The sequence below is a fragment of the Oryx dammah genome, unplaced genomic scaffold (genome assembly GCF_014754425.2).
Source record: "Oryx dammah isolate SB20612 unplaced genomic scaffold, SCBI_Odam_1.1 HiC_scaffold_19, whole genome shotgun sequence".
Classification (NCBI taxonomy): domain Eukaryota; kingdom Metazoa; phylum Chordata; class Mammalia; order Artiodactyla; family Bovidae; genus Oryx; species Oryx dammah.
The window spans coordinates 38,433,931-38,450,656 of NW_024070203.1; the positions used below are offsets into that span (position 1 = coordinate 38,433,931).

Here is a 16,726-nt window from a genome sequence, read left to right on the forward strand (position 1 = left end):
TCTGCCCTCCTGAAGGGCTGTTGAGATTTACAGAGTTTCCGTATCTGTCCATCTACTTTTCAGCTGCTGTCCTGTCAAGCTCGGTGGTTTTGCGTTGCGTGCTTTTGGGGGTAGTGTCAGGAGCGGCTGAAATTTCGCAAGCTGTGTCCATCCTGGAGATCCAAAGTTCTAGTCTTAGTTCCTGCTTGCTCCCATTGCTTACTCTTCTTGAGTCTACATATTTCATTTAGAAACATGGTTCCTAACTACCTTGCAGGATTTCTATGAGAAATAAATATGGTATCAGGTATGAAAAGTGGCCAGTTATCTTATACGTCGTGAGAGTTACGTAGGTGTTGGTTATTAAGCTCTATTTGAAACAAACATGATGCTTGAAATCTCGGTCTTCACGTGCCCCCTCCCCTAATTTACTGTCTAAAACCTCTTCTCTTAGTTCGAGGGAAGTCTATTTTGTTTTGCCCTTCGTAGAATAAATCAGAGCTGTCTGGTGTGCCGTGTCCTATTGCCAGTCAACAGAGATGAGAACAGAGAGGGACCAGAGAGCTCTTGGCTTACTCACACATTCTATCAGCTCTTGCTAGAAAGGAAGAGAACTGAAGCGAGTCATTCCTATGACTTTCTCCCTTCCTTCCTCATCATCCCGAAGGCTTAAGACAAACAGAAGGGAAAACTAACAGAATGAATAGGGTCCTTTTCTTCTGAGTTCCGTTCAAGCCTCCTGGCTGTTCAGGACTCTCTGGCCAGGTGAACTAGCCCATCAGAAACTGGACATTCAACCCTCACATGCTGCTGTTACGAGAGCTGTAAGATAATGCCCTCGTACCCTTCGACAAATGAAAGTGAAAGGTAGATGAATAAGAGACTCCTGATTTTTTTTATGGTAGACTATGTTTTACCATGCTAGCAAGTCCCAACACCAGTATTTACTTAAGATCCTTTTTTAGGTGCAAAAACTCCAGGCTATTCTAAAGCCAATGATGTTGAGACGTCTCAAGGAGGACGTGGAAAAGAACTTGGCCCCCAAAGAAGAAACTATCATTGAAGTGGAGCTAACAAACATTCAGAAGAAATATTACCGAGCCATCCTTGAGAAGAATTTCACGTTTCTTTCCAAAGGTGGTGGTCAAGCTAACGTACCCAACCTTTTAAACACTATGATGGAATTACGGAAGTGCTGCAATCACCCCTACCTTATCAACGGTAAGCCTGGCTCCTTGTTTCAGTCGTTGTCGAAGCCCCAGAAATCCTTGCCTCCCTCCACACGTGTTATTGTATGGTTTGTAGTTGCCCCAGTGTGAGTTTCATCATCTTCCTGTTCTTCACAAAGCCTCCTCCTGTGAAGCCATAGGTGCAACATCTTTGTCCCCAGTGGTCCCTGCAGCAGGACCTCACATCACCTGTCCTGCATTTGCATCTCACTCCTTGAAAGGAGGTGACGGTGCTCACTGGCTGGAAGTCATCACATGTGCTAACAATTAAAAGAAAAATTAGCTCCCAATGGGGTGTGTGTGTTTAGATCAGAGAAGTTAAAGAGCACCTTTGGGGTGAGAGGCAGCTATTGGATGCCTCAAAACTTTGATGGGAAAGAACTTCTCTTAGTCTGGAGGCCTCCAGCATCCATTCTCTAAGAGTGAGAGGTTATCTCGAGCATTGATAATCAAGATCATGGTTCATGATCTTCCTGTTTTCTTAACTAAATTGATAGTGTTATGTAACTGATAAGAGTAAGAACCTGTATTGTACTCTTCCAGAAATCATTAGAGGAATTCATGCCTGTGACATGTAAAATACTCCAGAGGCATAAGAGCAGGAAAGCCATTCAAAAGCGATGACAGTGAGACAGGCTTTTGCCCATCAGAGTTAAAAAAGGAAGGGGCATTTAGGCTGACGTAACCACAGGAGACAAGGGAAGGAGGCAGAACAAAGTGGAACCTGCCCAGGATATAAAGTACGTGTGCGAAACAATGGGACAGTGAACCATAGACAGAGTGGAACCTGGTTATCGGAAGCCTAGATGCCAGCTTGTGGAATTTTGGTGGAGCTAAGAAATGATTAGACATGGGATTTAGGATGATTGATCTGGAAACGTCATATGAATAAACAGATGGGAGTAGGGAAAGATATACAAACAGAAAGCCCCACTAGAAGGCTACTGCTGTCATCCAGGCGGGAGTTAATATGGGTTAAAGAAAAGTGATGGCGGTCTCAATCGGGGTGTTTGTGTACAATTATGATTGGCCAGCAATGCAGTTAGGGTGCTTTCCAGGGGAGAAGGAACCAAGCCAGGTTGTTTTTTTTTTTTGTCACTATCATAATCCGTGAGGTTCAAATGCAGCTGATGTCAGGAGTTCCCAGTCTCTCCCCATTTTGTAATCTATACTCCTTGGGCCAGCTCACCTCTGGAATCTGCAGTTACTAATGACAGAATGGTCCCTCCCTGGAGCCACCTCACCGTAGCACCTGAGGTCATGGCCGTGCTGTGACCTTGGTGCATTTCTGCTTCAGACTTTCTGCTTATAGCTTGGTCTTCCCAAGAGAGACTCACACGCGACCGTTGTGTGTTCAGTGCTGCCGCTTGCTCATCCTCGTGTGTAAGAGCCCGTGAGGCCGGTCCTAAGCTAGGGAGATGGAGCTGGGCCGAAGGTGGTCGATGTTATGAGTAAAGGTGTGTGGGTAGGTGGGTGTGTATGTGTGTGTGTGTGTAATCTGAGAGACACACACACAAACACACAGTATTTTTCATTTGATGTCTGAAAAGAGGAACAGTAGCCTCCAAGAGACTCCATTCCAGTGTTCTTGGAGAATCTCATGGACAGAGGAGCCTGGCAGACTGTGGTCTTTGGGGGTTGAAGAGTCAGATGTGGCTGAAGCAGCTGAGCACGCGTGCGCATGTGAAAATGAAAATGCTGTTGAAGACGTGGTGGGGTCTCCGATGGCTGGGGTTGACTTACGAGTCCTCCTTGTTGTTGGGGAGAAGGGGTGTGGAGAACAGTGAGCAGAAAAAAGATGAGGCTGAGCTTGTGATGGAATGAATTTCAGAGAGCAAAAGGGTAATCTTCACAAGAAATAATTTCTTACTTGTTTGCGGCTAGTATAACTAGAGAACATTGCAGCTCCTGCCCTCACAGTGACCATCTGTTTAAGGGAACAGACTTCCACACTTCCTTAAAGTTGTCTCTGCTACATACACACACACGTGTGCAAAGACACACTTTTAAATACAAATGCAGGACTTTAATTTAGGGCAGTGCCATTGGAGTATTTTTTGGACTCCCCTGGCAGCTCAGTCGGTAGAGAGTCTGCCTGCAGTGCAGGAGACCCAGGTTCGATCCCTGGATCGGGAAGATCCCTTGGAGAAGGAAATGGCAACCCACTCCAGTATTCTTGCCTGGGAAATCCTATGGACAGAGGAGCCTGGTGGGCTGCAGTCCATCGGGTCACAAAAGAGTCGCACACACCTGAGTGACTAACACTATTGGAGTATTTGGGCTTTTTATAGCCTATTTCCAATTTTTAATTTTCTGATTGATGTTTACAGATCTAGCATCAAGGTAAATCTTTACTTGATATCCTTGAGAATCATCACTTCATGGGAAATAGATGGGGAAACAGTGGAAACAGTGTCAGACTTTATCTTTTGGGGCTCCAAAATCACTGCAGATGGTGACTGCAGCCATGAAATTAAAAGATGCTTACTCCTTGGAAGAAAAGTTATGACCAACCTAGATAGTATATTCAAAAGCAGAAACATTACTTTGCCGACTAAGGTCCATCTAGTCAAGGCTATGGTTTTTCCAGTAGTCATGTATGAATGTGAGAGTTGGACTGTGAAGAAGGCTGAGCACCGAAGAATTGATGCGTTTGAACTGTGGTGTTGGAGAAGACTCTTGAGAGTCCCTTGGACTGCAGGGAGATCCAGCCAGTCCATTCGGAAGGAGATCAGCCCTGGGATTTCTTTGGAAGGAATAATGCTAAAGCTGAAGCTCCAGTACTTTGTCCACCTCATGCGAAGAGTTGAGTCATTGGAGAAGACTCTGATGCTGGGAGGGATTGGGGGCAGGAGGAGAAGGGGACGACCGAGGATGAGATGGCTGGATGGCATCACGGACTTGATGGACGTGAGTCTGAGTGAACTCTGGGAGATGGTGATGGACAGGGAGGCCTGGCGTGCTGCGATTCATGGGGTCGCAAAGAGTCGGACACGACTGAGCGACTGAACTGAACTGAACTGCACTGAATGGCTTAGAGGTCAGTTTGGTTTTCCTCCTGGACATCTTCCCTGCCCTTCTTTCTTCAGCTTTTCTGGAAAATATGTGCTTAGTCACTTCAGTCACACTCTTTGTGACCCCATGGACTGTAGCCCGCCAGGCTCCTCTGTCCATGGTATTTTCCAGACAAGAATACTGCAGTGAGTAGCCATTCCCTCCTCCAGGGGATCTTCCCAACCCAGGAATAGAACCTGCATGTCCTATATGATTTGCATTGCTGGCAGATTCTTGACTGCTGAGCAACTGGGGAAGCCCAGACAGAGTATAATTATAGCTGAAAGCATCACATAGGAAATATGTTTGCTGATATATTTAAAGGAAGCATTATTAGTGACAACTGGCTGCCACTTTAAGAGCCTGTATTCACAGCAAAGAGCTGAATTAATTCAGTAAGAACTTTTGTCAGATAAGAAAGGACATATTTTAATTCTGACAGTTTTTGATGATGTATTATTGGTAGAATTGAAAAAGCAGGAAAGTTACTTTTCTCATCTAAATAAATTTAAAATGAAAAAGATTTCTCTACTGATTTGACTGAATTTATATTTTCAAATTTTTTGTTAAAATAGTTCAAACACATTAATTTTGTCATGATTATTTCATTTTTGAAAACTATTCACTAAAATATCTAAAATAGTATATTTTGATTATGGATTGATATTAATATCTTAATTTTAACAGAAAATAACTATCCAACAAGAAGAAACGTTTTAAAAAAACCTAATGTAATATGTGGATATGATCAGTTCTCCCTGTCTCCTGAGGACCTTCTTGTCCTAAATCTAGAACCTAGATTTCTAAATTTTCTGTTTTAGAAAACATTATTTGACTTTATACAGGGACATTTGGTGAAGAACTTGCTTGCCAACACAGGAGATATAACAAATACAGGTTTGATCCCTGGGTCAGGAAGATCCCCTGGAGAAGGAAATGGCTACCCACTCCAGTGTTCTTGCCTGGAGAACCCCATGGACAGAGGAGCCTGATGGGCTACAGTCCATGGGGGTCACAAAAAGTTGGACATGACTGAAGCGACTTAGCAAGCATGTAGGCTGCAAGAACATTTATTCAAGAGGGTGCTTCATTCAAGGATATTCGTGCTGATACTCTTCAATAGCAGTTTGGTTTTTACCTTTTCTTAGAGAAACCTTTGCCTTTCATTCCCTTCAGATTGAAATCCTGAATACTAGCCTTTTATTCACGTGGGAGAGAGAGGGAGTGAGAAGCGGCAGTTCCCACCCCGCTGGCATTTTCTTCCTGGCCCTTCCTGAGAAACAGCAGTGGCTTGCTCTGCACAGACCTCTGGGCCCAGGCATTAGTGACTGTAATCTGGTCTCAGGAAGATTCTTTGTTGATTAATAACAAACAGGCTGTATTTCTGCATATGATCAGGTCATGACTTCATTTCCACAGGTGCTCTGAAAAGGGAAGTTGGGGCACTGCTGTCCCGCCTGTGGCTGCATGCCCCCCTTCTGTCCTGGCAGCTCTGGTGGCCCAGGTGACCTGGCCCTTAAACCCTGGAAGGGTCTCGTATCTCCATCAGTACAGTGCCTTCGTGTTTAAAAACCAGTGGTTAAGAAGTCAGGTTCCTGGTGTGGTTTAAGGCTGGGAAGTAATCCCATCAGATGGATTTGTCTGTCTGTATTTCCCAAAGGAGAAGTGACTACCCTGCATCCCCAGGGCAAGGGTGGAGCACAGTGGCCGGGCCCTGATTAACCCCCTCACCCTACCCTGGACCCTGCTGTCTGATTCTAGTTAAGCCACCTAAGCAGCTGCAGGAAGCTTAGCCGGCTACTCCTGGACAAGTGTGTCTGGGGTCAGGGGCAGAGGTGGGAAGAGTTTCGGTCCCTAGGAAGGTGACAGTCTCTCTGATGCACCCTCAGCAAGCGCAAGTCTCTGTGGGGCTATTAGAAGAGAGGGTTAGGTATCAATGTCTTTCATTAAACAGAGGTTGGTTGTTTAAAGCTTTGGATAACTCAAGATAGAACTTTTGTACTTTAGGAAATTATCAGATGAGAATGAATGTAGAGGGAGATGGAGAGATTGCAGTGAAGATGTGTGCTCAGATCTCCTGAAAAAATCTCTAAATATTATCCCCGAAGCAGGACTCCCTTTTGCTGCAGCCCTTTTGGCCATATTAACAGGCAGTTTAGATACACAGACGACTGCCCTGTACAGCAATTGTTAGAACTCTGTTCCCTTGCCTCTTAGTTTCAGAACAGATTTTGTTATGTGTGTTTATGTTCCGCGAGTAAACAGCTCTTCATTTCTTTAGCATTTTAGGTTCCAAATTTTCTGTAGGTATCCGGCCCTTGGCTTGTTTCTGCCACTTCTAGCTTTGACAGTCTGTTGTTGAAATTCAGTTTCTACAGACAGCAAACATTTGTTTGTTGGAAAATGTGGGGGTTCCCCCCCAAACGCTTGAAAATGTGTCGTGCTTAAAACTCTGATCCCTCTTCTACCTCCCTGGTTTCCTGCAGACCCCACTCTGAGCTGGTGGATGGATGTATGTTCGTGAGCACGAATGCGTTGTTCTGGGCCCTGCTGTTTGCAGTGGGTGTTGAAAGCAGGTTTGTTGTTTTCAGTAATACAAGAAAAAAACCTTTTACAGTATTCCTGTTATGCTGTCCAATCTCCGCAGGTGCTGAAGAGAAAATTTTGGAAGAGTTTAAAGAAACACACAATGCCGACTCTCCAGATTTTCAGCTCCAGGCGATGATCCAGGCTGCTGGCAAGCTAGTGCTGATTGACAAGCTGCTGCCGAAGCTGAAGGCCGGTGGCCATAGGGTGCTCATTTTCTCCCAGATGGTGCGCTGCCTGGACATCCTGGAAGACTACCTCATTCAGAGACGGTGAGGGCCAAGCCCCGGGGGTGGGGGGTTGGGGAATGTGGGACTGGGCTCCGCGTGCTTCACCTCCAAGTGGCCTGTATGATAAAGGGGATGGGGGGGGGGCTTGTGTCTTAGCTCTTCTTGAAAGCTGTGGATGGGCATGACCGTTGTCCCATAGGACGCGTGCTTTTGCAGGTAGTTCTACTTTTCCACTTCTTTCTCTGGGCTAGGGGAGGACAGCTTTTTCTTGATGTTGAAATAGTATCTGACATTTTTGTGACTCCCATGGACTAGAGCCCACCAGACTCCTCTGTCCCTGGGATTTCTCCAGCAAGAATACTGGAGTGGGTTGCCATTTTCCTCCCCAGAGGATCTTCCGGACCCAGGGATGGAACCTAAGTCTCTTGTGTCTCCTGCATTGCAGGCAGATTCTTTACCACTGTGCCATCAGGGAAGCCCGATCCTGTTAATTTATATCCCATGTTGTAGTACATTCTTAAAAGCACCAGGAAAGGAACACATGTCCTGTGGCCATCTGCCAGGCCTCCTTGTTGACACTGACATCTTCCAGGTACCCGTATGAGAGGATTGACGGCCGGGTCAGAGGCAACCTCCGTCAGGCAGCTATCGACAGGTTCTCCAAGCCTGACTCCGATAGGTTTGTGTTCCTCCTGTGTACAAGGGCAGGAGGCCTAGGCATTAATCTCACTGCTGCTGATACCTGCATCATCTTTGATTCTGACTGGAATCCCCAAAATGATCTCCAGGTAAACATGCAAGAAAACCTTTCTGGTACACCCCTCCCCCACCTTGGAAAGTCGTTCCGCTACATAAGACCAATAAATTGAAATCCTGCCGTTGCTCAGGCAGTGTCCCATGATCGGGGCAAATGAACCAACCGGTAATCCATTGATTGATAATGTGAAAGTCATTTCTTGGCATGTTAACCCTCCACTGTTGAACGGTACCCCTGTTTATCAGAACAGATGCTCTTGTAACTGGCAGTAGGGTGTTCTCTTTCTCTGATGGCCATGCATTTCCTTTTTCTTTCAGGCTCAGGCTAGATGTCACAGAATAGGACAAAGCAAATCTGTGAAGATATACAGGCTGATTACCAGGAATTCTTATGAAAGGGAAATGTTTGACAAGGCCAGCCTGAAGCTGGGTCTGGACAAGGCAGTCCTGCAGTCCATGAGCGGACGGGAGAATGCTCCCAATGGGGTAAGCCTTGCTGTCCTCACCCTGCGTGCTTCACTCCTGCTCCTTTCTTCATTTAGCTCCCAGTGAGAAATCATCCTTATCTGGTTATTTTTTGGCCTCAATACTTTAAGCATGTTTGGTCACATTTACTTCATCATAATTGAGGTTTACTGTCTTGGAGAAGAAAGTAAGCATTTGTTCAGTCTCCAGACATTTCAGTTCTTTGTTATTGTTCAGTAGCTCAGTTGTGTCTGACTCTTTGCAACTCATGAACTGCAGCACACTAGCCTTCTCTGTCCTTCACTATCTCTCAGAGTTTGCAAGTCAGTGATGCCATCCAACCATTTCATCCTCTGTCATCCCCTTCTCCTGCCTCAGTCTTCCCCAGCATCAGGGTCTTTTCCAGTGAGTCAGCTTTTTGCATCAGGTGGCCAAAGTATTGGAGCTTCAACTTCAGCATCAGTCCTTCCAATGAATATTCAGAGTTGATTTCCTTTATCTAAATGACTTTAAATACTTCTCTAACACAGGTACAACAGCTTTCCAAGAAAGAAATAGAGGATCTTCTCCGGAAGGGGGCTTACGGTGCGCTTATGGATGAGGAGGACGAGGGCTCCAAGTTCTGTGAAGAAGACATCGACCAAATCCTGCTCCGGCGGACCCACACCATCACCATCGAGTCCGAGGGCAAGGGCTCCACGTTTGCTAAGGTGCGGACCCACCCAGGAGGCAGGTCTTCTGGGGAAGTGGAACAGAGGCTGTGTAATGCGCTCGTGAGAAGCACACGTAACAGCTGCTTTATGTTGCACGTTAAGAAATTAGTGATTTAATCCCAGTGGGACCCCCGACGCACAAAATGTGCTTTATGTTCTGTGTGTGTGGCATCAGGGTGACCCTCACCTTGTCCCATCCCTGCTTCCAGGCTCCCCAGGCTCGTCCTCTCTCTGTGTCCTGGCCCCCCTCCCTTCCACTTCTTGAGCCTCTGCTTTGTCATCACCTTCCTCCTTTCCTGGGATCTTGATTCCTGATGAAGCCTTGAGAACAATCAGCTCACTCCTATCTTGAAAAAGTCCCCCATCTGCTTTCCTCTCTGGCTGCAACCCCATAACTCCTTTTGTAGCTAAAAACCACACCAGCAACCCACACAGCGTTATTGACTCTGCTGCTCCACTGCCTTACTCTCTACTCATTTCCCAACATCCAGCTTCTACCCTTCCCCGCTCACCCCAGCTCCCCCCCTCCGCCCCTTCTGAGGCTTCATCCACCCACCTCCAAGCCCGGTGCCACACTTTCCACTTTCATTTTGAGCAACTTTATGGAAATGTAGTTTACTTACCATAAAAACCACCTATTTTAAGTGTACCATCCAGCACCTTTACCATATATAGACATGTACAAGTATCCCAATATCTAAGTCTAGAACATTTCCATCACCCTTTAACAGTCCTCCCCCCACCCTCCTCCCCATTTAAGTCCCAGCAACCACTTCTCTGCTTCTGTCTCTCTAGGTTTGCCTACTCTGGACAGTTCATATAAATGGAATCATACAACATGTGGCCTTTTGTGTCTGGCCTCACTCCCTTAGCCTGTTTTGGAGGCGCATCCATGTTGTAGCATGTTATGACTAATTTCTTTCTTTTTATTGCTGAACCACATCCCCTTCTATGGCTCCACCTTATTTACCACTTGAATATGGACCTTGATTGTTGCCCAGTTCACTAGCTGGTGCTGAAATTTGGATTGTTTCCATTTTTTGGTTATTATGAATGATGTTACAAACACTTATGTACAAGTTTTTGTGTGGACATATGTTTTCATCTCGCTTGCTTATATTACCAGGAATAGAATTGCTGGGTCTTCTGTAACTCTGCATTTAACCCTTTGAGGAACTGCCAGACTCTTCTCTAAAGTGACTGTACCATTTCCCCTTCCCACCAGCAGTGGTTAGGGTTTTCACTTGTCCACATTGTTGTCTGTCTTTTTTAATCACCATCCTATTACTGAGTGTGACATGATAGCCCACTCTGGTTTGATCTGCCTTTCTCTGATACTATTTAGCATCTGTTTGTGTGCTTGTTGGCCAAGTATTGATATATATCATCTTTGGGGAGGTGTCTCTTCAGATCTTCTGAACAGCTTTGAACCTTGTTTAGTTATGTTTTTTTTTTTAATTGAGTTTTAAGTGTTCCAAATAAAAGTTTCTTATTAGGTAATTTGCAAATATTTCTCTTAGCCCTTTCTTAATGGTGTTTAATTTTAAGAAGCCCGGGTTACCCATGTTTTTCTTTTATCATGTGTGCTTCTGATCCACTGTTTAACCTGTGATTACAAAGGTTTGCTCCTGTGCATTCTTCTAAGAGTTTGATAGTTTTCACTCTTACCTTTTATGTCTCTGATCCATTTTTGAGTGCATTTTTGTGTGTGATATGAGAAGGTGCAGCTCCCTTCTTTTGCATCTGGATATCCAGCTATCCCAGCTACTGCACTTGTCCCACCTGCTCCACTTGTTGGAACTACTCCACTTGTCTCAGCTGCTCCACTTCACACAGCTACTCCAGTCTTGAAAGGTTCTCCTTGTCTGGGCTCAGTCACCCAACACCTTCTCCCTCACATCTTTCGGCCTCTTTTCAGGTTCTTCCCTCTGTCCCCACAGATACTTCAGATTCATTCGGTACCAAAACAGGTTCATTATCTCTGTCCCTCCACGTCTGTATGCATGTGTGCACGTGCACACACCCCTGTTTTCTTCACCTGAGTCACACCTCCAGATGCCAGAATTGAATGCTGGGCTTTTCATGGCTTCCTCCTCCTTCAGGCTTTACATGTCCTCACATTCTAACCCCTTTAATTTTACCTTCTAAAGACCACCTTCTAGTCTGTCTCCTTTTCTTCATTTCTGCAGATCTTCCCCATTTCCTCCCTAAACCCTGGCTGCAGCTTGTCCTGTTCTGTTCTGCATTCCTCCCATCCCACCCCCTGCTCCAGGACACTGGTGTGGTCCCTCTGACAGGTGACTTTGCATATGGTCTCATCCCTCTCGAGATTATTCCCATTTTCAAAGAGTTTCCTGCTGCCTGAGGATGGGTTTTGGACTCTGCTAACAGGACATGCGAGGCCCTGCTGGCCCCAGCTTCTGCCTGCCTCACCAGCTTGACCTTGGGCAACACCCCTGACCACCCAAATCCCTGGCAACATGACACAATCACCTTTCTTGGCCCGTGCGCCTTTGCACATGCTCCATCCTGAACATTCCCACTTGCTCTCTTGTTCTGTGGCCTTTTTAAAAAGTTAATTAATTGATTTTTGGCTCTGCTGGGTCTTCATTGCTGTACCTGAGCTTTCTGTGGTTGCAGCAAGCAGGGCCCACTCTCTGGTCGCCGTGCTCGGGCTCCTCACTGTGGCGGCTTCTCTCGTGTGGAGCACGGGCTCTAGGCACACAGGCTTCAGCAGCTGTGAGTCAGAGTCTCGGCAGTTGCAGCGCCCAGGCTCCAGAGCACAGGCTCCGTAGTTGTGGTGCAAAGGGCTCGTTGCCCCCTCGGCATGTGGAATCTCTGTGGACCAAGGATCAAACCAATATCCCCTGTGTTGCAAGGTGGATTCTTAACCACTGGACCACCAGGGGAGCCCTGTTCTGTGGGATTTTAACAGGCTGGTTTGGGCACTGTGTTCTGGAGGGCATATTCTCTCTTCCCAGCAGGAGCCTCCCCCCCCCCCCACCTAAGCCTGGCTAGGGCTCCCCTCTGTATATGGGCTGCACCTGTACATACCTCTGTCCACCTGTCATTTATTAGGCTGTACAGGTCATTTCCTGACCTGTCTCAACCCCTGGACAGTGAGCTGCCCAAAGGACAGTCCTTCGTCCCAGTCCCACTGACCATAACACCTGGCACGCACACAGTGGATGGATGCCTGTGTATTCAAGTGAATGAATGAGTGGAGCTGCTTTGCATTTCACCTCTGAGAAAACCATTGCAAAGTAATGAATATCTTTTTCCCCCTTTAGGCCAGTTTTGTTGCATCTGGAAATAGGACAGATATTTCCTTGGATGATCCAAATTTCTGGCAAAAGTGGGCGAAGAAGGCAGAATTGGATATCGATGCCTTAAACGGGAGGGTGAGTGAGCGGTCATATTGACTCCCTGTCTGACCTCTCCCAGGGCTTCCTTTTCAGAAGTTTCAAAGTATCTGCTGTCTTTCAGAACAACCTGGTTATTGACACTCCGAGAGTGAGGAAGCAAACCAGGCTGTATAGCGCGGTGAAGGAGGACGAGCTGATGGAATTTTCAGACCTGGAGAGCGACTCAGAGGAGAAGCCCTGCACAAAGCCGCGGCGGCCACCAGACAGGTCCCAGGGCTATGCCAGGAGCGAGTGCTTCCGAGTTGAGAAGAACCTGCTCGTCTATGGGTGAGTCAAGCTCACGTGAGAAATGGAATTTCATTCAAAAAATGGTTAGAATTCCAAGTGGTGTAGGAAAAACTCTAATTTCTGTTTGGGTTTCTGTGACTGCCCAGGACACAAATGCTTTTGGCGCAACCCAGGTGGTTAAAGAACTCAAAGCTGTGCAGATCCTCAGAGATTTGAAGGGGGTTTGTCCTTTAAGGAATCATGTCAGACTCAGATTAACTTGCTGATCACTAATAACTCAGAATGGAAGTCTCAGAATTACATCTTTTTCTAGTGTTCTTTCACATAAAATTACCACTCTCTCATCATTTTTGGTACTCTTTCATCATTTTTCTGTTATAAAAATTTGTTAAAGGCAGTGGTCTCATTTGTAAAGCTCTTCCTGCCTATCTGAAATGTGGAGGTCATTTCAACCATCTGAATGGGTTGTATTTCTCCTGCTCAACTGCAGGATCCACATTGAATCCATCTCTGAAACTCCATGGCACAGGGCTTCCAAAGGCAGGGTGCTCCGCACAAATCAGAATTCCTAAACGAGCATGTTCTCGTACCTGGTGGGACTGTAAGCAAATATTGCTCAAATGAAAAACCTGCCACAAAAACAGTGTTTCTATAGATCTGATGACTTCTGCTCTGTGATGTCTTTCTTCCAATAGGTCAGCATTAGTTTGAGAAGAAACACAGACATGCTGCTAACGTGGCCGACAGGGATCTTACCTGGCCCTTGTCTGTCCTGTGGGTCCTTCCCACGGCACTCAGGGCTGCTCTTAGGACAGACCCTTCACCTTCTGCCGTGTGCTGTTTCCACAAGCAGCCCTGCCCCCACTCCCCCAGCCCACACGTGATTTGCCTACCACCTCCCGCACTTGACCTCCTAGTGGGCATCAGCTCAGCATCCTGCCCTGCCTCCCGCCCCTAAGGGTCTCCTGCACGTGCTGTCACACTCAGCTTGTCGCGTGATGGCTCTTAACGGTCACATCCTGCTGGAGCCCCAGTGAAGGACTCCTTGAGGCCTAGGGCCCCTCCTTTGTCTTTGGGGGGGAGTGTGATGCCAGCAGGCACAGTGCGCGCTGTGTCAGTGGTTGCTCACAGTAAAGGCAGATGCACTGTGGCCCGTCCCATGTCTTGGCAGCTGGGTCCCCTCTCCGCGTCATCCCCACACGCCGGCGGTTCTCTCCTGGCCGTCTTTACTTGGCGGAGACCCTCCACCTGAGCCTTTTGCTACTTCACCTGTTTCCATGATTCAATCTTAGCCGTCAAAGTTGAGAATTTTGCTGCTGACTTTAGCAACAGAGCATATTAATCGCTGCCGAAGCTGGAAGGTATGCTTCTCTGTCTTTCTGTAGAGCCCTTCCCTCCTCGACCGTGAGCAGGATGGTCATGGCACCCCCACCCCCACCCCAGAAAGACAGGTCCTCTCTCCTTTAACAGGCAGCTCAGGTGCTGTTTCCTACTTCTAAGTGGGGGAATCAAAGAAGGCATTCCACAGAGGCGGCATGAACAAACATCTTGAATTAGCTGGAGTAGGAGTGAGGGTGGGGTGTCGGACAGGGAGAAGAAAGTTTTCGGCAAGAAGAGCTGTGGGTCCGAAGGCCCAAAGGCTAGGGCCAACCTTGTGGTTTGAGGAACTGGGAGAACAAATATGGAAGCTGGAGGACCAGGTGGGGCAGAGGCAAAGCCACTGGTGAGGCTGTGCCCCTCGCCCGGGGGCTGATTTCTGCCCTGAGCACCTGGAGCCTGGGGAAGGTGTGCTCACATAGCACCCGCCTGTGGGAGCCTGTCCACGGCCCTTTCTCTCTCCGTTTCACAGGAGGACACATCAGTGCTTATATTTGGGAGTTGTTTCAGAGGGAGACCTTTCGTGGCTTTCCATTAATTATCGAGGTGTCCTTATAATTTCCTTCTAACACATTACACAGCACCTTACCAAAATGAAAATCACATATAACTTTTTTCTTCAAGTTGATGAATGATGCTTCTAATGAATGATGCTTCTAATAACTTCCTGTGTGGTTGGTCGTTAATCTTCCTCACTCCGGGCCGAGGGTCCGATGTGAGCCCCAGACCACCTCACATCTGGGTATCGGGAGACGCTCAGCTGCTTCTGCGGCCACACCCTCAGCCACGAGCTTCCTGATGTGGGGGTGGGCACACCTGCCACTTGTCACCTTCCATCTCAGATGACAGGTCAGCATCAGAACGTGGGAACCCCGCCCTTGAGGAGTGGAGCAGAGGGTTTTCAGGTCCCTGCTGGAAATGCGGGTGTCAGCTCCCACCCTGCGGCGGTGTGTGTGTGTGTGTTTCGCTTCTCCACCTGGACTGCTTTCCCATTGCCTGATGTTGATGTTGCTAGTTTTGACCCGAGCCCTCCTAAAGCTGCCACCTGCCTCTGAAACCAGAGCCCCAGGTCTCAGGTCGGAGGCACCGTCCACATGTGGAGATTTGCTTTGCAGCTGGGGGCGGTGGACGGACATCCTCTCCCATGGCCGCTACAAGCGCCCACTCAGTGAGCAGGACGTGGAGACCATCTGCAGGACCATCCTTGTGTACTGCCTCAACCACTACCGGGGGGACGAGAACATCAAGAGCTTCATCTGGGATCTCATCACGCCAACGGCTGATGGCCAGACGCGGGCCCTGGTCAACCATTCCGGTGGGTCTGCACCTCCCGCTCGGGGTCCCGGGAGCCTCTGAGGAGCTTGAGAGGCGCCCCAGACCCTGCGTGTCCCTGACTCCTGACCCTGACACGGTCACTGGGGTTGTGGACAGTGTCTATTGTTATTATCATCATGACTACTCCGGTTCTAGGTTTGTCAGCCCCGGTGCCCAGGGGGAGGAAGGGCAAGAAGGTGAAAGCCCAGAGCTCACACCCAGTGGTACAGGATGCCGACTGGCTGGCTGGCTGCAATCCAGATGCCTTGTTCCAGGAGGATAGTTACAAGAAGCACCTGAAGCACCATTGCAATAAGTACGTCAGGGACGGTGGGTGCGGGGAGCGGGCAGCCCTTCTGGTTCTTAAATGTACGTGTACTCAAGTATGCGTATACATTGCATATCCATCAGTAAGACTAGTGCACTCTCGTGGCACAGCTTTATTGTTTTTTTTTTCTTGAAACATGATGTCAAGTCACGTGAAAGCCTGACTTTAGAGGACTGATTTTTTGGGGGGAGGGGGGCAGTAGTAAAGATGCATAAACACAGTTTTACTACTTTAACTGTTTGTAAGTATACAGTTCATTGGGAATAATTATATTCAGATAGCTGTGTGCCCATCACCACTGTCTAGACCCCAAACTTTTTCGTGGACCTTAATATAACCTCTGCTCCTATTAAATGATTTATCACCCTTCCTGCCCTCAGCGCTTGACAACACCGTCCCACCATCTGTCTCTAAGAACTGGCTTATTCTACGTATCTTGTTATAGTATTTCATCCATGTTGTAGCTTCTATCAGAAGCTCGTTCCCTTTTATGGCTGTGTAATACTCCATTGTGTGTATAGACCACATTTTATTCATCCATCCATCGATGGGCACTTGGGTTAACGGATGTCTTTGGCCATTGTGAATGATGGTGCTGTGGACATGTGGATAACTGAGTTTTAGCTAATATGTTTAGAGAATGTGGTTCAGTCAATTCAGTCGCTCAATCGTGCCCGACTCTTTGCGACCCCATGAATTGCAGCACACCAGGCCTCCCTGTCCATCACCATCTCCCAGAGTTCACTCAGACTCATGTCCATTGAGTCAGTGATGCCATCCAGCCATCTCATCCTCGGTTGTCCCCTTCTCCTCCTGCCCTCAATCTCTCCCAGCATCAGAGTCTTTTCCAATGAGTCAACTCTCCGCAAGAGGTGGCCAAAGTACTGGAGTTTCAGCTTTAGCATCATTCCTTCCAAAGAAATCCCAGGGCTGATCTCCTTCCGAATGGACTGGTTGGATCTCCTTGCAGTCCAAGGGACTCTCAAGAGTCTCCTCCAACACCACAGTTCAAAAGCATCAATTCTTCGGCGCTCAGCCTTCT

General features: G+C 47.5%; 1 protein-coding gene across 3 annotated transcripts in view; it reads left to right on the forward strand.

The window, feature by feature from the left end:
- Positions 1 to 16,726, forward strand: part of CHD7 (chromodomain helicase DNA binding protein 7) — a 192,568-nt gene that overhangs the window by 152,817 nt on the left and 23,025 nt on the right. For all 3 annotated transcript variants that reach the window (XM_040261278.1, XM_040261280.1, XM_040261279.1), the window contains 9 exons: positions 945 to 1,200; positions 6,910 to 7,120; positions 7,671 to 7,866; positions 8,153 to 8,320; positions 8,830 to 9,009; positions 12,303 to 12,413; positions 12,499 to 12,704; positions 15,158 to 15,357; positions 15,513 to 15,672. In XM_040261278.1, coding sequence (XP_040117212.1) covers positions 945 to 1,200; positions 6,910 to 7,120; positions 7,671 to 7,866; positions 8,153 to 8,320; positions 8,830 to 9,009; positions 12,303 to 12,413; positions 12,499 to 12,704; positions 15,158 to 15,357; positions 15,513 to 15,672 — 1,688 coding nt within the window. The remainder of the gene's footprint in view (positions 1 to 944; positions 1,201 to 6,909; positions 7,121 to 7,670; positions 7,867 to 8,152; positions 8,321 to 8,829; positions 9,010 to 12,302; positions 12,414 to 12,498; positions 12,705 to 15,157; positions 15,358 to 15,512; positions 15,673 to 16,726) is intronic.